The sequence below is a fragment of the Serinus canaria genome, chromosome 12 (assembly GCF_022539315.1).
Source record: "Serinus canaria isolate serCan28SL12 chromosome 12, serCan2020, whole genome shotgun sequence".
Lineage (NCBI taxonomy): Eukaryota > Metazoa > Chordata > Aves > Passeriformes > Fringillidae > Serinus > Serinus canaria.
The window spans coordinates 20,400,868-20,425,237 of NC_066326.1; the positions used below are offsets into that span (position 1 = coordinate 20,400,868).

At 43.7% G+C, this 24,370-nt stretch overlaps 1 protein-coding gene across 3 annotated transcripts in view; it reads right to left on the bottom strand.

Moving 5' to 3' along the window:
• Positions 1 to 2,469: 2,469 nt before the first annotated feature.
• FAM120A (family with sequence similarity 120A) overlaps positions 2,470 to 24,370 on the bottom strand; it is a 48,338-nt gene continuing 26,437 nt past the window's right edge. For 2 of the 3 annotated variants that reach the window (XM_050979142.1, XM_050979141.1), the window contains exons 10-18: positions 22,723 to 22,897; positions 16,859 to 17,108; positions 16,024 to 16,138; positions 14,281 to 14,490; positions 13,266 to 13,449; positions 12,271 to 12,408; positions 10,714 to 10,855; positions 6,853 to 6,949; positions 2,470 to 4,378 (exon numbers count right to left, since the gene is read on the bottom strand). In XM_050979142.1, the coding sequence (XP_050835099.1) occupies positions 4,067 to 4,378; positions 6,853 to 6,949; positions 10,714 to 10,855; positions 12,271 to 12,408; positions 13,266 to 13,449; positions 14,281 to 14,490; positions 16,024 to 16,138; positions 16,859 to 17,108; positions 22,723 to 22,897 (1,623 nt within the window). In that variant the 3' untranslated portion in view covers positions 2,470 to 4,066. The remainder of the gene's footprint in view (positions 4,379 to 6,852; positions 6,950 to 10,713; positions 10,856 to 12,270; positions 12,409 to 13,265; positions 13,450 to 14,280; positions 14,491 to 16,023; positions 16,139 to 16,858; positions 17,109 to 22,722; positions 22,898 to 24,370) is intronic. The other variant, XM_050979143.1, reaches the window with a different exon arrangement.

The following is a 24,370-nucleotide window of genomic DNA, read 5'->3' on the forward strand; positions in this document are numbered from 1 at the left end:
ATGGTTGGGACCCGCCTGTACTTGGCGGGTCAGTGCGACCGGGCTGGATTCACTTTACAGGCTTTGGGTGCGATCTAAAGGATCACACAGACTCTCACCGCCGCCGGTACGCCATCTGCCGTGGGGCTAGATCACTGCGGGGCTGGATAACGGTGCTCCTGGGCACCGGCAGCACTGAAAGACGTGCCACGGCCTCATCCTCATCTCGTCCCAGCGCAGGAGCGGGGGCTGCACGACCCATTCCCCATTCCCATTTCCCCCTTCCCCCTCCTGGCTGCACCAGGCACTGGGGCTCCATCCGGCGGTCCCCAGAGCTGCTCACTAGAGGGAGAACGACCCCAGCCGCGGGCAGGGCTTCTCACAGCCTCCTGCAACCCTCCCCCTCCGGCAGCTCTAGCACGGAGCGGGAACTCCCCGAGCTGCGGCGGCGCTGCCCGGCCCGGCTCCGCCTCCCCCGGCCGGCCCCGGGCAGGAAGAGGCGGAGCGGCGGAGGCGATGGCCGTGGCAGTGACGATGGCGATGGCGGTGGCCGTGGCGGTGGCCGTGACGGTGGCGATGGCGAGGCCTTCCTGCCCCGGGGCCGCCCTGCTGCCCTCCCCGCTGCCCGGACACCGCCTCGCCGGCGGGAGCCCAGAACAAAAGTGGGCCGGGACGCTGCGCTAGGAGTGCCCCGAGTCGAAACGTTCCCCGCTGCCGCTGCCCAGCCCTGCCCTGGCGGGCAGCCGGGGAAGGGCCGGGGTACCGCCCGCACTGCCGGGGCCCGGCTGCGGCAAACGCCGAGCAGCTCGTTAACGCTGACAGTGAAGGTAGAGCCCCGATGCTGTCGCTGATGGCACAGAACGGACAGTGGCCCCACGTCCCACCCAAAGAGTGGATTCTCCCAGTTTTACTCTTCTGTTGGAACTGACTAAGGAGATGCTGGTCACTCTGGGGCTTTCCTTACCAAGAAGGTGGTCAGACCCTGGATCAGGGTTCTGGAGAGTGGGTCAGTGCCCCAAACTGTCAGTGTTCAAGGGGCATTTGGATAATGTCCTTAAAAATGAGCTTAAATTTTTGGTCAGCTTTGAAGGGATCATGCAGTTCGATTCAATGATCCTAGTGGATCACTTTCAACTATTCTATTCCTATTCCTATTTCTATTCTATTCTAATTCTATTCTATTCTATTCTATTCTATTCTATTCTATTCTATTCTATTCTATTCTATTCTATTCTATTCTATTCTATTCTATTCTATTCTTACATTCAGGTGTCAGAGATGTTCTTCAGGAGCAAGCCTAGGCATTAGCCAGTCATTCCATAGGGTCACTGATCCAGGAGTCAGTTTAGCTCTCTGTAAGAGGACTGTGTCAGTGCTAAATGTATCTGTCCTGCAGGAAGCTGCTCGGGACAGCAAGCAGGCAAGTGCTGTGCTTGTCCCGAGGGGTGCTGGGGCACAGAACATCGCTGGGCTCTCGCAGCCTGTCCGTCTCAGCTCATTCCCCGTGCACCCACATCAGGGATTGGCACTGCCACAAGGGGGTTGCACCTTGGGCTTGCTGATGCTGGTTATTCCATGCCAGCTCCCAGCTGGGCTCGAACAGGAAACCTGCTAGGCAATGGGACAAGGGATGCCCTGCAGCTGGATGAGAACCAGAAGTGGGAATGCTGTCAGAGCAGAGAAGTGCTGGCATGGGGCAAGTCACACTGCACGGAGCAGGGAAGGCAGGGACACGACCCCTCCTGCTGCTGCAGGGAGATCTGACTCGGGAAGGAGAGACTGACTGCTGTCTCTTGTGGAAAACATAGCTGTGCTTCAGGGCAGGTCAGAGGGAGCTGTGCCCACTGCTCACACCGGGCTGACACAGCGAGCAGTCAGGCACGGTAGGGGAGAAAGTTCCCCAGTTTACATCAAGGTGTAAATCTGCAGCTCCTCGTGTTCTGTCAGTTGGATCTTGTGTAACAGACGCATTGGATCCCAGTTCTGTAGAGGCATTGCCCACCACTCTCTCACTGCCCACCCCCAACAACCTCTGTGAGCGACTGCAGTTCTTTTTCTTTAAACAACAGCCCCGTTATTTCTGGCTTATTTGCATCTCTTCAACCCTCTGACATTTAAAGGTGACATCTAAAGGAGCTGCACACACCAGCAAGCCAGGGCATGACTCTAACCAAGTGCGGTGTCTCCCACCAGTGAGCAAATCACAGAATCCCAGAATGGTTTGGTTGGAAGGACCTCAAAGCCCATCCAGTGCCACCCCTTCCAAGGGCAGGAACACTTTTCACTGTCCCAGAGTGCTCCAAGCCCTGTCTAATCTGGCCTTGGACACTTCCAGGAATAGGGCAGCCACAACCAAAGGCCATGCTTTCCTCCTCTGCCTTTTAGGAAGACACCAGAGATCCTGGCAACTCAACCACTTGACTTGGGCATAGGAAAAACTTTTATTTACATGTTAATTAAAAAAATAGTTGACAAAAAAGGCATACAGTATTTTATACTAAAAGAATAAAGATTTTTATTAAGCACTGTAAGTTGCATTCAATAGCCTTCAAAGACACCACACCACAATCCATCTACAACCAGCCAAACCCAACAGTAGTTCATTCTTGCACAATCCATGAGTTGGGGCAGAACTCCCTTCAACTTACATTAAGATACCTACTTAGCTCTGGCGGGCAGGGAATGGGGAATTACACCTCATTTCTGATCACTAATGTGTGATGAAGAGCATCAGGAGAATTATATGAAAACGAATATAAAGAAATGATTCTGATTTTGAAGTACATTAAGTTTGGAAACACTAACAAAAACATCAAAATGATACAGGTATATTTGCTTATACTAAATTCTTGATGGGAAAGTTCTCAAGAACAAGCCATTTGTTTCCTGCTACAGAAGGGGGGTACTTTTTTTTTGAAGATCAAAGCGTTTTTTTTTTTTTTTGTTTTTCACAGAATTTCATATTTGCTAATATGAAGGCATAAAACAGCAACAGAGAACAATAATGCATACAGCAATGAGTACACCAGGGTAACGTTGATATTCAAAACGGCTAGATAATTTTTTTTTTTAAGTTTTAGAATAAATGCAACAGAGGTCAATAATCACAAAATTTTAAGGTTAGAGCAAGATCAGTCAATGACTAAACATAGTTAACATCTTTTATAGGACTATTACTGATTATTAGCTTTTTTTGTTTTGCAAATGGGCACAGTACTTGTAAGAATGGAAGAAAGAGGACAATAACATGCATAATATTAACTACACACTTTAAAAATCATGAACCATGCAGAAGTTTAGCTCAAATAGTAGTACTAATGGTCTACGTCTGATTCAAAACCACATAGTTCATTGATCACGGATGCATGGTATTAGTCACAAAAAGTTTCCTAACACATTGTGTTTGTTTTGAAAGGTCGTTTGCATCTTCTATGATTTCAAGTTTATCTCCGTTTAACTCGCTTGTAACATATGTATGATGTCTATTGAACTCAGCAGAACTGCAGTGTTACTGAGAATTGATAGTTTCGAGAGTTTGCACATTTTTAACACAAAAGAACCACGGCAACGGTGATGAGATTTCAGAAAGAAAAAACTGTGGTTGTGCCTTTTTCCCCCCATAATCATGAAATCAAAGCCTTAAAGAAAGCTTTATTGTGACACAGTAATGCAAAATCAAATATAATGGCATACATATGGTGCCAAGTACTAAAAATTATAGTTTTAAGCTATATATACTTAAAGACTGCCAAAATTTGTTTTCTTTATATTTCAAAAAACAAAACTACAAGCTTTTGTCATAACCAGTTTAAACTTTATGTATACTTCATTTTAAGTGCGGGAGTCAAATGCTCTTCATTCTTTTTTTTTTTTTTTTTGTTTTATTGTAGCATTTTGACTACAACTGGTTAAAACTAAAAAATGTGTTGTTTAAATCTCTGACATCAAAGAGGGATCCGAATTTCCAAAGTCCTCATTTTTCTCTTACGGAAAGGAAAAAATGTACGTAACTGTAGGCTCTCTTTCTTTCCAGATATTCCTAATCCTGACCCTTCCCAACATCCTTCACCCTCTATAAAAAATAAGTTTACTCTTCTTTTTTTAAGACAGTGGCCTCAAGAGCATCATCTTTATGGCAAACACTGTCTGCATTTAGTGCATTTAAGTGAGGATTCGTATTGCACATTTTAGAGTCATTACTCAAGGCACTTTCAGACTGATTGGAAGCCCTGATGTCTCCTGTATTCCCATTCATCTGGGAAGCTGGTTTTTCCTCAGTCACAACTCCATTTTCAGCCAGGGATCCATCTGAAGACACAAGTGAGGATTTAGATTCCTCGGATTTTGACTTAAGTTCTTTGGCTACTTCTTCTGCTGAAGCAGCGTAAGGAGGTTTGCCCTAGTTGTTAAAAAAAGAAGAGAATTACTGAAGAACCAGTGCTAAAAATGTATATAAATGTACAGTCTGATATAAGGACACTACAACAGGCAGCATGCAGGGCACAGGGTCATGAGTGAACACCAAATATTAGGCATTACTGAAAGAAGTGGCCCACAAAATATATGGAGAGGATTTTCGGTGTTCCCCAGAGCCTTCTGATGCCCCTGGGGCAATGCTTTAGTTTTAACTTAGCTGTTGCCCTCCTTTCACAACATCAGAGCTACATAAATGTCTGAAACACCAAAACTGAGAATCAATGTCCAGCTGCACTTTGCTCCTTGGTTCATGTGTGCTGTGATTCCGTGGCAGGATTCTGTGTTACTCAAATACAAACACGACTGTTTCCAGCCAGCGTTTGGAGGAGTGCAGAAGCACCATGCACTATTCCCTGCACCAAGCTATATGCTTGCAAGATTAGGAAAGGCTTTCATAAAAAAGCATATAGTAAAATTGTACAAGACTGAGTATAGCCATTAAAACCAGACTGATGCAGCACACAATTAGTTAAGTATTTGTAATTAATCTTAGTGTTCCAGAAACATAATAGCCTTTCAACAAGCCAAAATAAGCAGGTTAGGCTGCTAAGAAGCAGCACACTGGTCTGTCACATTGTTCACAAAATGCTAAGAAATGGCTTAAGACACAGATGCCTCAAACAGCAGCAAACAGCTCTGCAAGTATAAAAACCTCCACTGTTACCTACTAGAACACCCGCAGTAAGCTGCTGAAGGATTTTACAGAAGCACTCTGCAGGTGAGTCAGAACTGCTGTTCTCTAGCATTCTCATTACCCAGATAATCACAATTCTCAGTCCCATTGCACAGGTATGGGTGATCACTGTCATCGTGCCTCTTTACAGACATCCGTAAGTTCAGCTTTCAAGACATGCTTCAGTTTCTTTCCAGAACAAGAGTGAAAAGTTTCATCTTGGGATAAACCAGACCAGTCTGGTGTGTTGGATAAATCCAAAGAGATAAATTTTGGTCAGATTCCCAAGCTGAGGGGAGGAAGTGCCTCTGGCTGAGCCTGGCCCTAAAGAAGCACTGCCTCAGTGAGGCAGAGGGGCCACTGGCACCTCCCAGCCTCAACTGGTCTTCACAGTCCACTCACTGCATGGGAACTTTCCCAAGTTCTCCCTGCCATGTGCATTTTAAATAATCTTTTTTATCTTCCTGTACAAGAAACATCCTATATGGCCTTGATGACCAAAAAATGCAATGAGCTCAGGTCCATAGAAAATGCCACTTATCTTCTCCAAGCACAATTTTACACACAGGTCCTTGTGATCACAAGTATTTACCATCCAAATTGCATATCATTATTAAAAGTGCAAATACCAAACCTAGATGGTACTTGTCAAGACACCTGCAGCTGTTACCTGAACTATACTCCCATATGTACACCTGCAGTAAGCCTGGAGTATGTGGGAGCTCATTTTCAGGATTTCCTTTATTTCAAAGCTTAAGATACTCAGAAATTAGATGCTCTATTTCTAACACAGTGGTTTCTCTTCTACTTAAAATGTAAAGTTTCAGATCCATAGGTACATTTGTAGACATATAGTCCGCGTACACAGCAATTTAACAAGGAAGAGAACTTTTTGAATTTTTACACCTGTAAAACAGTAAGTTTTACTGGAAGTTAACAGTTCCTTCATTATCTACTGGAGAACATTCTTTTACTGTCTGACACCTGAAAACACCCCCCTACTCTCAGGTGTCTCTGACAAATGGCATGTCCAAATGACATATTTATTGTGGAAGTTTTTCCAACTATTTACTACTCATTCATCCAAACTGCATAGCAGCCAGAACCATGGAAAAGGGAGGAAAACAGAACTCTGAAAGCAACTGACATCTCATACAGGTCAGCAGTGTGCCTCAGCTATATTTGAAGGATCCATGGAACAGACAGAAGTCATGATCCATGGACGCTTTGCAGGGTGTCACCAGGAAGGAACCTGCATGCTCAGGGGGAAAGGCTGCTCTGCTATTCCCAAGAAGTTTAGAGTGACCTCTTAGATCTGGAGCATGGCAGCAGCAAAGATCCTTCACTGCTACAAACTTTCCTTCATGAGGCTGGACCGTGGTCCCAGAAAAAAAAATGGGGAAGAGTGAGGGCAGGAACAGAACTGCTAATTTGTTTCAGCTTTGTATTTCTCTCATTTTCTAAATTTTCTTCTACTCCCATGGCTGGTTAGAGCTGTGTAGGCATAGGATTCATGTAAAAATACATTCTTCCACATCTGTCTTTAGAAGCAAAGTTTGCTTTAAGTGAGCTGTGACACCAGCCTGTCCTGTCACTGCTGTGCGGCTCACAGCTTCCACGGGTCGCCAGAAACACTTGGAGCTGTTAAAGCGGTGCTGGTCGGGAGTCCAGCCCAGCCCAGCCTATCCCAGAGCGTGCTGCAGTCAGGCACATGGCTTCATTACCTGAATTGCTCCCTGGCTTTTATAACCTCGCCCATAGTACCTTCCACCTCTTCCAAAAGTTCTTATCACCGGAGTGGAGATAACTCCTCTAGGTCGCCTGCAGGGGTGGGGCAAGGGGAGAAAATAAAAGATTGATCAGTTTTGTTTACAACTGCTTTGCATTTATTTGCCAGACTATTACTTCCCTAGCTTTACTGTCTAGTGCCTATCATCAACACAGTTTGAAAGAGGAAAAATACCTAATTCTGAATTGTAGGGTTCTGCTGCTTTCAATTGTATCAAACCCAACAAACCTTTTGGGTCCGGAGCAATAAAATGTCTCTTTCTAGATTTCCTTTCAAAAGAAACAAAAAATGGTAGTTTCAAGCTTTGCAGAAACGTTTTCCAAGTGTCAAATTATCCTCATGGCACTTTAAAACCAGAGCTCAAAATACTTTCACTTTACAAAAATGGCAATTTGAACCACATAGAAAGCCATTCCCCCATTAAGTAACAGCTCCCAATGTAGACACATGAGACAGGCTCTAAAAGAAAGTGAGGCAGAATTAAAAAATGTAGGTACAAAATTATCTAAGAAACTTAAGGAATAAAGGAGCTTCACCTTTATCTGACATGTGGCAAATAAGCTGGAATTGATAAATTGGGATGCTTTCCAATGGAGACTCCCAACTTAGACGCATTAGGTGGTGGGTTTTGGTGTGATTCAGTACAGATTACATCAGATAAAACCAAACTTTCTCACCTTAGTCTCAAATTGTGCCAGATTAGATATATTTGGAAAAATTTCTTCACAGAAAGGGTTGTCAAGCTATGGTATAGGTTGCCCAGGGCAGCGCTGGAGTCATTATTTTGGAACTGTTCCCAAAACACATGGATGTGGCACTTGGGGATATGGTTTAGGGGTGAGCATGGTAGTGGATACTGGGTTGGCAGCTGGACTTGATGATTTCAGAAGTTTTTTCCAACTGCAGCAATTCCAGGATTCAGCTACAACTGCTTTAACTCCATCAGCTGCAGAAACTGAATTTCCCAATCATTATGTCAAGAACTCCTATGTCAATGTTCTCCTAAAAATTCCTTGTTTTCTCTACTAGAAATACTGGATTGCTGTAGAAGCCTGGGAATGCCCTATGTTTGCTTTGGATGTGCTGTGCTGCCTGATATTAGGAGGTGCTGGTGTGACACCTGACCCACTGGGGCTGGCTGGGTGCTGCTCAGGTCCCTGAGCTGAATGAAGCCCAGGGGAATACCACTGTGCCCCCCAGTCTCCTCTCATATGCTGTGAATTTCCACACTGGGTAGTAAGAAATCAAATTCTGAGGTTTAGAAGCGACAGCAGAGAATGAAGAGAGAGGAGCTGTGGTTTGCACGTGAGTCCCTCTCACTGTGTTCCCTCCTTGCCAACCTCACTGGCTCTCGTTTTACAAGGTCAAAGTCTGCCCTTCAAGGAGCCGAAAAACTTTTCCCGCTCAGAAAATCACACTAAATACACTGATGGATCAAGACTAATACAAAACAGCTGGTATAATTTTACACAATAAGAACAACATTTGAGCTCAGCATTGCAGAGACATGAGGAAATAGAGTGAACAAGCCTGACTCAATCCCCTCTGCTGAAAGAGATAAAAATGGAATACAAGTGTGCAAAACTGGGCCATGAACTAAGATGACCTGCTGTGCTGTTTCCTAGTTGTGACCTTTGGTAGGAAATAACCTCTGCCAACATAAACCTGTTGTTAAAGCACTGGATCTCAGGGAAAGGCTCTTCCCCCAGAGGGTGCTGGGCACTGCCCAGGCTCCCCAGGGAACAGGCACAGCCCCGAGGCTGACAGAGCTCCAGGAGCCTTTGGACAGAGCTGCCAGGGATGCCCAGGCTGGGGTTGTTGGGGTGTCTGTGAAGGGCTAGGGGTTGGACTCCATGATCCTTGTGGCTCCTTTCTAACTCAAAATATTCTATGGTTCTGTGATTCTGTCTTTAGGCAGAACCCTTAACATGAGAATGCTTTCCTACTGGTTCTACTTTACTATCAACTGACCAACAAAAAGGTAAGCTGCCTGCAGTCATTTTCCCTCTGGCCTATTCTAGTAACTCTACATGTGACCAATGCCCTATCAGTGCTGATCTGATGGAGACAGGTAGATCTGACACTGACAGTATTCCTGTCTCTTTGGGGTGACAATCTGCACCAAACCATACTGCCTTAAGACAGTACTTCCAACAAAAAGGAACTTCAGGCATTTCATCTCAAACTGAAATCTACTACTGGAAAATCTTATTTCTCTGTCATAAAGGGTGCAGCAACACCCTTTCAGTGATCTGTTCACTTCCCAGGTAAGGAGGGTTCTCAGTTCCCAGCTACTGATGTTCTGTGGGAATTCAGGTATTTCCCCCTTCAGGAGATGGAGGAACTGCTGTCCTGTATGGATGTAACTGAGCTTTGAGCTCCAGGCTGCCCACAGACCCTGGCTTTGGCAGGACACCAAGCATCACCAGCAGCACCTCCCCACACAGAATGCAGATCACTCTGTGAGAAGCAACCAGCTGCTGTTCATGTATCCCCATGAAAAACAGAATTGATGATCACCCAAGAATCTCATTTCAGTGGTGAAAAATGTTATTTTGTCCCCTGGTACCCAAGCAAACCTCATGCCTCCCCACCTTTGCTCACTCCCACTCTCTCCAGATGCTGCTCTGGATCAGAGCAGGGTCCCAACCCCCCCGCCACCCCACACCCACCCAGGTGCCTGAGAGTTGTCTGAAACACCTAAAACAACACTCATCGCTTCTGTTTTGGGAGCTGGATCTCATTCCTGAGAACTGGGCAGTCCTAGCTAAATGGGGTCCTCTCAAAGGGTCAGCTCTGCAGCCACTGAACCTGCTCACATTTGTTCCCACTGCTCCTGCCTCTCCCTGGCCCCATAGCAGCTCCCATTCTCCCAGGGCTTCAGATTAACCCAGCTCCTCACTCAGCCCAACACGACACGCATACCAACAACTCTGGCTGACTCCAGCATGAAGCTTCATAGTGCACACTGGAGTAAATGAGCAGATGAAATTCATGCAGTGCAGTCTTTCACACTGCTCCCTAGCTCAAGGTGGCAATAAAATCCATCAGCTTTACTCCAATCCTAATACAGACAGACACAATACATAGTACTTTAGGATTGTCTCTTGTAATTGATACAACCTTAATGAAAGATAAAGAGAGTTCTGTTAGGCACAGAACCAGAAAGCCTATGGAAAAAAATACCATCTTAAAAGTAAAAAACTAGATATTTCTGTAACTTGGTTTTCAGACATGTTGTGCACCTATAACTTCAGCTGTAGTGAAATGAAATGGAAGAGCTGAAGAAATTAATATTCTTTAAAGCACACTTCCATCATGACTGTAACAGAGAACTATTAAACTCAGAAATGTCCTTCAGGTGTTTTCTGCTTCACAGAATTACATAATGTAGTTATTAAAACTGTTATCATGCTTCTTGATAAATGTCCTTCCACAAAAAAGAAAGGTATTTAATGTTATGTATCTACTGGTTTCATGGAAAAGTCCCAAAGTCATCTCCTCACACAAAAGCAATCTGTGTGTGTGTGTGTGTGTGTGTGTGTGTGTATATTTACATTTCAGATTAAGTATGAATTTTATTTGCACATAAAAATGCTTATACCTATACAAATAACTTGTGAAAAGCATCTTAAAAGGAATGCCAATGTTTTTCTTGAATATTCAGTGGGTATAATTCACCCTATGTGTCCTAAAGTGTGTCATATGCAACCTCTACTGCTTCCAACTTCTGTTTTCCTTGCATCCCCAGTCATTCAATCCCACGTGAGAAGCACATTCCCAGGCTGGCACTTACCCTCTGGCTGGTCCTCCCACGGACACCACCTGCAGAGGAAATGGCCCTCTCCCCCCTCGTCCACGTCTGCTTCCAGCCCAATGGCCGACTACAGTGCCGGCAATTTCAAGTTTCCCTCCCTGAGAAGGAATAGGTTGGACTCCTGCACATAAAAGCAAAACCAAACTTTGATCTTCACAATCATCACAGTAAAGTTCCAAATGAATGGAAAGCTGATTTGCCCAGATTTCACCACATAACCCATTTCCTCTAACGATACTGTGAGGTTATTGCTTATTTTGCAGTATTCCAGAAGTGTCAGAACTCCAAGAGCCTGTTTCCCTCCATCCCTTTTTAAAAATAGACATGAATTCTGAAAAGAAAAATTATCTGACATGAATGCTTCATCTTCAGTAATTGAAAATATACTTGAGATAGGCCTCAAGAAACCAGGGAAGTTTTACAAGCTGGCTGAAGCCTGTTTTTTTCCTGCATTCTTGAAGAAGAAGGAATTCTTGCAGGTTCAAGGCACTTTTTAGCCAACAGCAAGTATCAGCATGGATCACACAGATTATACTGGCAATAAAGAACTTACTAGGCTGGATAAGCTGTACTAACATTAAGTTGCTATAAAAATGTAGCATTCAAACAGATCTGGTTTAAAAGGTGTGTTTATCATTTCCACTCAAAGAAGGCAACTAAAGTTACAGTTGTCTAAGACGCAACTACAGCTTCTGTTCAAGTTGCTCATGTGTTTATACTAAATCAGTTTTGGGGCAAAACATTTATTTCAAGAAATCCACGAACTGAGCAAGATGTTACCGGTAAGACCATCAGCACCAAAAGGGTTACAAACCACAGCATTTACGCAGCCATAATTAGTCTCCAAATGTTATAGCTGGGAACTACACTACTGATTATATCCAGAAGGTTCCTACTTCCCTGTGCAAGTCCTTCAGCTCCAAATGCAGATGGTTTGCAGGGCTAGAGTTATCCACACATGAAGCACTAGAGGTATGTTTGCTCTTAGGATAAAAGCTCAGAGGGCGAGAACAACAGCTAAATATGTGGGAAAAATTTACCCTCAACAGGTTTCCATCATCTCACATCGTACAGGAAGTGAGCAATGGGCACACAGGAAGGCAAGTAAATCCCACTCCTGTGTCCACACCAGCATTAATGCCAGCAAAGAAGGGCTCAACAGTAATACCTAAGTCAGTCATTTCTATGCTAGGTCTTTGCAAAAAGCTCAACTGTCCCCAGATTTTGGAAAATCCCTCTTAATACAGAGGCCAGTGGATTACAGACTCCCTCTTTGCCAGTGGGAGCACAGGAGACAGGCTGCCTGCTGGGTTTTGGGCTCTCCTGTGTTTGGAGAAGGTTTCTGGCATGAGGAGGGCTGGCACTGGGGGCTTGCGGCAGGGATGGTAGCAGAGCAGACAGCAGCCAGACAGGCTATAGAGAGGGAAGCTGAGACAGTTAAGGAGAAGGGAGTCAGTAGGAAAGCCTCAGACCAACCCGTACAGTGGAGGAAGCCGTTGCCAGAAGCTCTAAGAAAAGGGGTTTGGGTATAATTACCGCCCTGAAACTTGCTAGTCCTGTTGCTGTCATTGCCAGAGAAGGCTCCGGAGTGTCCTGCCGCTGCCGCCACCCGGAAGGCCCGGTAAGTGCCTGTGGCTACTGTTTCCCCATAAGGGCCTCCGAAGCCATAGACTCCTGTTAGACCCAGGGTAAAGAAAGACAGGGGAAAAGCTGTGAGGGGGCCAGGCAACCGGGAAGGCCCCAGCAGAGAGGTTGCTGCCTCGTTCCACCCTTCCAGAGCCAGGCGGGAGGACTGCGCTCCCGCGGGCGATGCTGCAGCACCGCCGAGGGAGCCCTGGCCAAAGGTACCCTGCTGTCTCAGCCAGCAGGGAGCCTCTGATCCAAAGGGCAGGCCTTGGGGCTTGGAATGGGATCCCAACTTCTATGGCTTCATAAAGGTTTGTGACAATTTTTTGGCAGTGAACATTGGTAGCTACAGTCATGGCACCCCTGAAATGCCTGTGGCCAGTATCTATACACCTCTGGGCCTTGGTACAGAGAGATTTTGAGGAAGTGAGCAATTCTAGGAAGAGCCTGCAATGGTTATGTCAGTATTTACACTTGACAGTGCCAATGGTTATCTGACTGCAGCAAAACACAGAGGAGTGGGGAGCGGGAAAGGTTGTCTTCAGCCCTGATGGTTAAACTGTGTCTGGTAATTTATAAATGTTTTGAACCAATTTACTGTGCAAATCAAAGCTTTTTCATACTGCCCAGTGTCAATCCATTCCTCTCTTTTCTAGTTCTACAATAACAGTAAAAATATTTTAATCTGGCACAGTTACTAAAATCCTGATGAAAACACGTAGCAATGCAACACACTCCATATCACTGGGCTAATAAAAGCAACTCCAAAATACAGTGATTGGCACATGCCAACACAAGCTGACCACTTGCTTTTCTGTATTTTCCCTATGAAATTGATGAGAGTTGGTAGTTTTTGGGAATGTGCAAGGTAAGGTAATGTGTGGCACCGTCATCCCATCACTTACCAGCAAAGCCTCTCCCCCTGCCCTGAGGTGGTGGGACTGGCCCAAAGTGCCGAGGATACATAGAAGCTGGATAGAAAGGCATGGCAGGTGGAGGTGGGAAAGGGAGAGGATGGTTCTGCCTGGAGAAATTTAATCCTTCTAGGATGCTCTGGCGCATCTTTTCAACCTTGGCTGCCTGCTCAGCCTAGGAATAAAGAGAAGGTCACAGAGGGACATTAAAATTCTCATTTCAATTGTATAAAGCTACATTTACACAACAAATTCAAAGGAAAACCCAAAATAATAGAGAAGTAGAGACAGAATCATCATCCTAGACCTGGACTGCAAACCAGAGTCTGTGCATACAGGCTGAAACATGCCTGGAGGGTTATAACCCTGAGAAGGGACCACAGCCATCATCAATAGCAAACTTAGGATTCACAAAAAAAGAAGGGACACAATTTCATAGCTTTCAAAAAGTTCAAACCAAAAAAGTTTGGGTTATTCAGTAAACTGTTTCATCAATTTCCTGGTTTTACAGATGGGTAGTAACTTTGCATGATTTGCATAATACAAAAAAGGCCTTAATTCCTATTTTAAGATGATTGTAAGAAATGTGAAAAGATTTTGAGCAGAGGACCCCAAGAATGACTTCACAGTCTGTCAAGTCAGTTAGAAAACACCAATTTTCTTTCATGACAAACCTAGTGCAGTTTAGTCTTTTGGACAATCTGACCCAAAAAGGTGGGACTTGAACAAATGAGCAGAGTTTCCAACTTGGCCATTCATCATATCAGTGTTTCCGTTTTCAGAGAAAAAAAAAATCAAATTCAACTTGATGCCTCTTCTTCCAACTCTACCCAAATGCCATCCTACTCATCAAGAAATAAGGAACTAAACAGCGAAACCCACCCATTAGACATTCCCCTCATATTTGCCTTTAAAAGCAGAGGTGACACATATGGCGAATGACAACCCAGGCCATGGAACCCTTGTGGACATGTGGGACACTCCATCACCCTGCACAACTACACACCTGACCATCACAGAGGTCGATAAGCGGAACTTTCTCCCGGCTTGCTTTGATGAGCTTGGTCTGGAATAATTTCCCATCAAAATACATCCAGGGACAGCAGTGCTCCCATGGAATTGGCTGTCCGCAGGCGTCGTTGGCAAAAAGAGCCATGTCCACACCACTCATAAAAAGAGCAGACAGCTGGATTCCACGGGGATCCAGATTCTCAATCTGTTCAAAGCCAGAATAAATATAGTAAGATCACAATGAGATATAATTCAAAGTTATTCCAATAGTTACACTCTTTTCAAAACTCTTGCAAACAGAGAGATTTTAAAAGGTCATCCAGACTTTCAGAGGTTTGAACAGAAGAATGCACCAGAACCGCACACTTGTGCATGCAGAGCTGCCATCTTCAGAAAAGCTGCTTTCCCATCCACCTGCTCTGGAGACCAGAGATAAACACGAACCCCTATTTTCTCAACACAAAGCGCAGGAAACTATTTCTAAAGGCACTTAGAGGAAATTAGCACTAGAAAACTTTATTCAAAATTTTATTCCAAATAATTAAGTGCTTCTGAGATGTGTGGCAGAACATCTCAGGAATGAGCTCAATGCAAAATTCCATTTTTCTTCCCATGTAACACATTTCTTTCTCAACTTCTTTATAATGGATTTTCTATTAGTGTGATTCAAGATTTTGCTTCAAGAACACATCTCTTAATAACAAAGTAGTGTGTATGCATACAACAGCTTTATTTAGGCTGTAGGATAGGGACATTAAGGTAGAACTAAACAGTGAATAATAGGTAGTGGTCAAAGCAAAAAGGATTTGCTTGCAGCAAGTGTGTTTTTAGCTCTAGCATAAGAAAATATCACTATTGGTGTTCTCTGAAATACTTCTCAAAATATCAGCCCTTGCTTGGGAACATTTTCAAGACCTTGGTATTAAATTTTAAAATTAAACTCCATTCCCACCATCCATAAGCAACCTTTAAGAGGCCAAAGACTCTCCTGCTCATTTTGCAGATACATGGCTGGGTTAAACCAAATTCAGCTGCTCTTTATGTCTGACTTCACTGCTTCCTGTGAAGACAGTAACAACCCTGAGGGAATTTCTGTATCTTCCAACTAACCAACATATCTTATGGAAGTAATCCACATTATTTTATGTATGATTGAAAAATAAAAAAAAAATACTATTAAACCAAAATATTATCTGCTATCAGTGGCCTTTTTGTTTGTGTTGGAATGGAAATAATATTTTCTCTGGGAATTCCTTTCTTAGGTCTCTAAGAACAGCGATTTTCACAGTGGAGTTTCTTCCCCTTTGTATCAGATCTTAAGAGAGAAGTGAGACTTTGATGACTCTACAATAGATACTTTTGCCAAATCTCTACCCCATGATGTCATTTAGGCTGTAGGCTCAACATCCCTGGAAGTGTTCCAGGCCAGGTTGGATGGGGCTTGGAGCAACTTGGGATAGTGGAAGGTGTCCCTGCCCATGTCAGGGAGTGGAATGAGGTGAGCTTTAAGGTCTCTCCCAACACAACCCAGCCTGTGATTCTGATTTATTGTGCTGTGTTTGGAAAATGGACATTGCAGACCATTGCAGCCATCTCTGCAACACTTCAAGCCACTATGACTAATATTTTGGAAAGTATAGGCTTTTAGTGAGGCACATATAGATCAGCCACTACAGTTAATTCCTGGATCAGCTAGAAACAAATCTCTTAAATTTTTTAAGTCCTAGTTAAGAATTACCTTGAGTTCCTGAAGCTGGTCAGGTTCATAGAGCTTTGGAGACAATGCCTGGGCAAGGAAAGCATCGAGTTCCTGGCGACGCAGAATGCGCACCCCCGGCCACTGTACCATATACCTGTGAGGGAAGCACGACCTCCTCAGTGCCTGCGGAATGGCTACGGCAGAAACCACCAGGGTACATAGGGACATGGGACAGGAGAGAAACATTCTGTGCCAGTGAAAAGAGGAGCTTTAAGATACCACTTTTTTTGCATACAAAGTAGCCTATAAGGAGAAACAGTGTTTTAGTGCTCAAAAGGCAAGATGAAGTTCAATAGAACCAAAGACAAATTTACATTTATCATTCTCAAAAAAGGCTTAAATTTTACCAGGTTTAAGATGCTTACCTTGGATTCTGAAAGAATTATAAGCTAGTTGTCTTAAATAATTACCCCAAATGTAAGCATCTCTCAATTCCTCTGTCAATTTTCAATGTGAAAATTAAACAGTTCAGAATTTTGGAACTTTTTGGACTTTTTCTTTGGAAATCTGGAAGCTTTTGTTGTGCAACTTCACCCACAGAACCCTCTGAGGCCCCAAAAGTTGTTTATTTTTACTGAGCTGAAGTCTTGAGCACACTAAGGTAAAACTAATTCAAATGATACAACCTCTTTGCAACAGAAGATCTTTTTTATCTTCCCCTCAATCCTTTAAAGACTGAAAAAGAACTACGCACATGCTTTTCTACAACCAAAACCCCCTCTTGCAGTGAGGCTGCAAATATGAATTAACACCTTTTAGAGATCCCAGAGTAAAACCCTTCCTCAGTTCTGATGCCCCCGGAGGTGACACTAACCTCAGCACACAGCAGAGCACCATAAGATGAGTGGGCACATTAGTTGGGTTGAGCATTGCTGGTGTGTCTGATCGCATACAGGCCAGGAACGCCCTCATCCGTCGGTTCTTGTCTTCCACAGCTTTGCCGAGCCACAGCTTCTTCAGGTTTGGGCAGGTCCACTCCCTGAAGGCAAGGGCTTCCACCAGCTCAGGGGTCTGAGGAGACTTGCCTTTGTAAGCAGCCCATTCCTTAATTATCACCGGTGAAACTGCAGAATGGCAACAGCAGAAAGAAATCAGCCTGACTTAGTATTTCATATTCCAGCATTTATTTCAAACTTCACATGCAAGAGATTTTGATTCAAAAAGCATCACTTCGAGACTGCAATAGTGTGTTGGATTACACTGCCAAACAGGTAATTTTAACCCTGCATGAAATACTTTGAATTGTGATCACTTACAAATCAGGTGTATACAGACATGCATACACTAGGAATGTCATGCTAATATTTTCAAATGAATATACAACATGGAGGAAATACACATATTTTTCTAAAAGAAACAGCACAATTTCCCCTGAAGTGTTCAATGCCAGGGTGGACAGGGCTTGAAGAAACCAGGTCTACTGGAATGTGTTCTTGCCCATGGCAGAGGTGGATGGTGTTTAAGGTCCCTTCCAATCTAAACCATTCTGAGATTTTAACTTAAAAGTGTAATTTTCCCTTTAAAGATCTGTGTCATATTTGTGTGTGATCATACTGTCACATTTGACAATACTTTTGTATATATAATCAGAAACCTATCCCAGAGGTGGTCTTTAAAGAACAATATGATCCTACTGATTTTATTTGAATCATATTTAAAGCTGGTATTATTATACTTGTCTGCAGCTGTTCAGCTACCACAATGGAATGAGATCTCAAATATAGGCAAGTGTGGAGTTCTCCCTAAAAATTTTACAAAACATTACTTTATATTAAGGCTTCCTATTTATTGCACTGGTTTCTATGGAGGGTTAGTGGTTTTGTGCTTAATCTCCCTCTCATCCACATAAGCACAAAGATAGTTCACTCTACATTACTGCTAAATCATCTCCATTCTTCTATTTGAAGACAACCAGAACAGAACACAAGTTCAAGTCAAGGCTGAGACACTATACCTTTGGCCTTGAAGCAACCCGAGCCTGACACAGCTCACAGTGTGCCTGCACCCTTCTAACTCTGAGCCAGTTATGCAGTGTGGAAAGGTTCAAGGAACTTGTTAGTGCAGGTACAGGTTACAGCCAAGGGAGATTCCCTGAGGGAGCCCAGACCTGCTCATTCTGCTGGAATTCCAGTGAATACAGCCTGGGGAATACATCCCACTGATGCCAGCACAGGCCTGATGGCTAGAAAGCAATGGGGCAGCAACCTACTGTGTGCTTCTACAGCCAGGGGCAGGCAAACCACAGCAGAGGTGATAGTCAGGATTACAGAGAAAAGCTCCAGAACACCCCAAAGAGCTCTCCTGCTTTTTGGGAATAAACCCAGCCTAGCATTACAGTTACTCTTCACAGAGCTCAAGGCAGTTTTACAAAGATCACACACAGCAATGCAAATAAACACTCTGATATATTTAGTTGGTCACCTCACTATAAAATCACGTTCTATTTTGGTTGCTCCCAGGTTTTATACACCACCACACTCTAAAGATGGGCTCCAACAGCCAGCACAGCTACCCTGCCCTAGTGCACAGCTCATCTCTCTGGGTTTCTCTGCTTGCTTAGGCCTAGAACAGCAAACACAAATAAAAGTATGTCTTTTATGTCTGCCTTCAAACTGTTCTGTAATTGCTTTAGATATCAGAAGCGAAGCTGTACACACCTCCAGTGTTTTCCCAATTTTCCTTTCACTTACACTGAACACACTTCTTAAGCTTATAAAAACAGAATGTTTTATGTCTATGTTTTCTACCTTGTGTTTCAACATTCAGATATGGTTCAAAGCTTTTAACCTGTGGATCAGAACTTCCATGGCCCTGTAACATGAAGGTCACAGGAAGAATACCTCAGCCTTTATTTAGCCAAATGCTACAAAAGTCACACTAGAGATGCACACTGCCTTCTACGTTTTGTTAAATAATAATATACAAGACCCCTAGAATGGCTGGAGTGGGAACAGACCTTAGAGCCCATCTTGTTCCATCCCCCACTGTGGCAGGATGACCTATGCCGGGGCCTCACCATTCTCACAAGGAAGAATTTATTCCCACTATTCCATAATTGCCCTCAGGAAGCAACTCCCCTTGTCCTGCCACTCCAGGCCCTTGTCCAAAGTCCATCTGCAGCTCTCTTGGAGTCCCTTTAGGTAATGAAAAGGAATTCTAATTCTCCCTGAAGCCTTGTCTTCTCCAGGCTAAAAGAGTCCTCTCCAGAGTGTCTCCACAGCAGAAGTGTTCCAGCCCTTCGAACAGCTTCACAGCCTTCTCTGGACTTGCTCCTGCAAATCCATGCCCTGTGCTGAGGACCCACAGCTGGGTGCTTCTTGAGGTTTAACACAAGGTCAATCTAGTAGGCTGGAATTGTTTCCTCTCTGAGTGATGGGGATGAGGAATTGCAGCTGAATCCATTAACAAGCAACTCTAGTACTGTCCACCCAAAATTAGCATTTAACCTAACACATGAATCCACTATTTGCCCATATCCACTAATTTTACCAGGGCACTTCTTAAACCTTTGAAAAATCTCCACTGAGACTGCTGCCAAACTCACTGCATACTCAGCTGACAGAATCACATATGGAGACGTCCACTGAGAAATGAGCAGTGTCTACCCTGAAAACTGCACAGACTACAACTAGGATCAGCATGTTTAGCCCCATTACCATAGTGTATATTACACTGATTTCTAACCAAACCTCATCCTACTGCTCATCAGCATGTTTGAATGCTCACCAAAGCCTAAGGCACCACACAATCTATGGACCTCTGCTTTCAACAGTGCCCTCATGACATGCTAAAGTTAATCCAAGCAAAGAGGGTCAGCATCAACCTGCACAAGAGTAACCTGCTTAATGAACACCTGAGGGCCATTACAGACTCTGAAGGCACCAACCATAGCACTCCAGCAGAGCTCTGGTTGCCAAGTGCAGCTCCAGTGGTTCTGGTCTTATTCATTAACTCTGATTTTTAACCTTACAATCCTTCCTGACAGCACAGCTTGAGCTCAGCACACTTAATTTTGCACAAGGGCTACTGCCCATGAGACACCGCCTTCCTCTTGGCAGGCCTGGCAGCGGCTGAGTACATCCTCGATGGGAACAGCACGTCACAAGGGGCTAGGCTTAAAGTAACAAACCTTGGGATCCAACCAGGAGCTCTGACAGCTTGTGCAAGCGTGTCTTTTACCACTGAGCAGAAAGAACAGATGGTTTCACTACACACATGTATTTATCAGGACACGGAAATAACCTGGTTCAGGGCTTCACAAGCAGAGCAAGGGAGACCCTTGGTGACCACACCCTGCGAGGGAAGGGCAGCATGGTCAGCACCATGCCCTTGGCAGCCAAACACAATTAGCCACTCTGTGACCCAGCATCTCCTGTCCTCTGAGAGCAGAGATGAGGCCATGTAGAGCAAAGGCATCGCTTAGCAGACACTGATCACTGAAGAACCCCACCAACTGCTGCTTCTGTTGTTTCTTACTGGCTTTTAAACTTCACACAAAAAATAATGACTTAAAAGACAAGAAGCCATCCATTAGATGATAGATCCATTATCTTGCCATCTAGATATTTAGTAGTAATCCTGATGTGTCAGTTTATTATGCATTTTTCCCAGCTTCCCATAACCCTCACATAAAATATCCTTGCCAATTATTCAGGCACTATTATTACGTTGCCAGTGTTTGGTTTGTACAACAAAGATGACAAGATTTTATATATTAATATTCATTACTTTTCTACATAAATCTTAAGGATCATTTACATTTCTTCAGAAACTAATTTACTGATTCTCTTAACAGTAGATCTTAACTCCTAGATTTTCTCTTAATTGTCTTCATTACTGCATTTCATAACATACTCATTTCTGAGAGCAGCAAAATAATTTAGACACTGGAGGAGAATAAGCATCACCAGTTCATTATAGCCTGGGTGCTCAAAAAAGTTAGAGTCGGCTAATCAGTGCTTCTGACACTTTTCTTTCCTTATGTCTTGCACGGACTGCCCAAGCCTTTGTAAGAGAGCCAACCAAAATAAAGGTGCTTTTGCACTAGAGCCCTTTCACACCCCACACCTGCATAGCAGCCCAAATCCATCTTTACCAGCACTGCCAGCTTTGCAGTGAAGCAAGGAACATTTGAGCATATGTTCAAATTGGCTTCTGCTTTTTTAAGAGCTTGGCCAGTCCTAAGCTAGAAGTAGGTCAGTAGCTGAATGCATCCTGCAGCAAGATTTGCCAGAGCTCTTGTAACTAAACCAAGTCAGCAGCAGTGTGCTTACCCTCTACAGGTAAGCTCTGGAAAGCAGGATAAATGGAGGGAAAATAGAGATTATAGTAGTAGCCTACAGAGAACATTCTAAGTTTACGAGATTAACCTGAAGCAGACCTCCAGCACACCTCCAGCACTCAGCCACTTCACCAAAAAACAGTTGTAGTACACTTTTCAGGACAGAATTCTCATGAGGAGAAATGACGACTGCAAATAAAATCACTGTTTTAATCCTGAAATGACCCTGCAATCCAAAATATCACTATGTTGTGTGAGTTTTAAAAAGTAAGAAGTTTGTGAGTAGGTGTGCTGGAATATTATTCAAGCAGGGTGAATACTGATTCCCACAAAGTAACTGGCAAAGATAAACAGCTTTTCAAATACCATTGGGAGATTATCGTCTTCACTACAAATGTACAAAAACATTCACAATCACATACGGAAAGAGCAGAGGGAATGAATATAAAGTTTACAACTGATACTAATTTTTATCCTTTTACACGTGAAGCTGGTGAATGATGATTTCATACATTTTGAATATCTGATTCTTAAATTTACCATAGTGAGAGGAAACTCCTACATTGAAATACTTGTGCTGCTGTTGCCACGCATTGAATGCTTCAGCATTCCTGTAACTGTTATAAGCTGCTACTGCAAAGTTCAGTAATTTCCTTGTATGTATTCATTACAACAAAAACACTCTAGAACGAGGACTGAAATTAAATTCCTGGAAACTGAAGACTTAAGACAACTTTCAGATTAATGAGAAGATTAACATCTGTATCTCTGAACAAATCAAAGCATCTTTGACAAGTCTGTTTGCAAAAGTCCAGTCTGTCCTCACCCAGGCCTACCTTTGGTTACACTACACCCTGATTTCTGTGGGGTTTAATTAAACTAGGTTTTATGTGCCAATACCTGAACGACATATGATACTTGCAAATTTCCCTGAGTTACCTTCAGGGACACATTCGGGAAGCCAGGGCAAGTTAACCTGTGCACCTCTAAAGTTAACCTGTGCACCTCTGATTTTTGAAAAAAGCAGGCAGATTTGTATGTGTGTGCAGAGAATAGAAGCTTCCCAAAATCCACTTCTGCCATATACAGAAATGACATCACAAGCTGACATCACTCACTGCAGGTCTGGCAGCAGCTTAAGCAGAGGTTCAAAACCAAGCCTCAGAGCTTGCTTAGAATTAGCAACATTTATAGCTCTTAAATTATGATGGGAAATAAAATTTAAAATTAACAACATCTTTTTCTCTTATCCACAGCATCCAACAGGCACGAAATTCCTCCGGTTTCAGCTACCTTGACGGGATCTTAGCAACAATTTCCATTCATATCATGGTACAAGTCGCTCTGAAACCACAGCAAAGGGAAGAGGAATAAAGCACAGGTTCCGCAGTACGTACATTCTGGTGGAAGTCTGTTCTTTCTAAAAGCAAGCCTTTCAGTCTTCTTTCTGCTTTCTGCCAAACTAAACAGGACTCCGTAAACATACTGACGCACTGGCCTATACAGAAGAGCAGCAGGAGGCAAGTCCTTGTTGGCTTCATCTTCTATAGAAACGGCAATTTTGATTTCACCCTTTGGCATGAAAGAAAGCAGAGAAATATGCACACTTTACAGTGAACAAGAAGCATTCAGGTATGCACAACAACCCAATCCAACCCTAATACACGTCCAGCTTTTCAAGACAAATGTGGATGTCAGGGAAGGATTAGCCCAGCCTGCTTCATTTCCTAGAGGTTCTATTGCTTTCCTCTTTCCCTTCTCCATCACACACATATTTGTCTAGACAAGTGAGGATTAACTAAATATTAATAATACAGTCTGACTCTTTGCTGCAGGATTCGAAACAGTACTGGGGACTCACTGTAAAAAATAATGCATGAGCACACCTGGACAAAAACCATTTAACTGGTAATTACTACAATAAGGCTAGGTTTCTACATATATGTAAAAATTTAGCATTTTATACCTTTTAAGAAAAAAACCATGAAAGAACCTTCCAACATTTTCTCTCAAAACAGCAACACTGTTTTCTATAACTGCACATCCAAACATGTTAAGATATTCTTGGAAAATGACTGACTGCACTGTTCCCAAATATCAACCTTTATTTTTAACACTGACAAGAAAACACTCCATTGTGCTACTTGCTCTTAAAAAAACCCCTTATTTAAATCATCTCAGTAATGAATTCTGAATGTGACACCCTGAAGTGGGTACATTAGGATATTGTCAGGTTTAACTTGGACAACACTACCTTAGGTGTAAGGTTATGTTGCAAAGGTCTCTCTCAATAACAGCAACATAACCTGGAAAATGTGTCCATTTCTAAAGAGTCCCCATAATTCCACCACAGGGTTCAAGAGTTCTGCACTAGGGTCACAGAGACCCTCTGCAGCTCCAGGCTGAGCCAGAGGGGCTGGAAAGAGAGGCCCTGGGAGTTCTGGTGGCAGTGGCTGGACAGGAGCCCGGGTGGGTAAGAAGGACCAGGACACCTTGGGCTGTTCAGCACTGGTGTGTCAGCAGGGCCAGGGCAGTGCCCATCCGCTGTGCTGGACATTCTGGGGTCAGTTTTAAGCCCCTCACAACAAGAAAGAGCTTGAGGGGCTGGAGAGTGTCCAGAGAAGGGAACAGAGCTGGGGAAGGGGCTCAGCCTGGAGAAAAGGAGGTTCAACAGGGACCTCACTCTGCACAACTTCCTGACAGGAGAGAGGAGCCAGGGGTGGTCAGGCTCTGCTTCCAGGGAACACAGGAACAGGACAAAGGAAGTGGCTTCAGGTGGCAGTGGTGAAGTCCCCATCCACGAAGGGATTTAAAAGCCACGTAGATGTGGCACGTGGGAGCATGGTTCAGTGGTGGCCTTGACAGTGATGGGTTAACAGTTTATCCAGAAGATCTCCTTACTCAGTGATCTTGAAGATATTTTCTAACCTAAATGATTCTATGATTAAACATCAACTAGCATTTAAACAGGCTAAGAATATTTGGCTATGCAAAGTGTAAAACAGAACTGGCATCAATGGTCATCACAGACCTTTTGACTCTTCT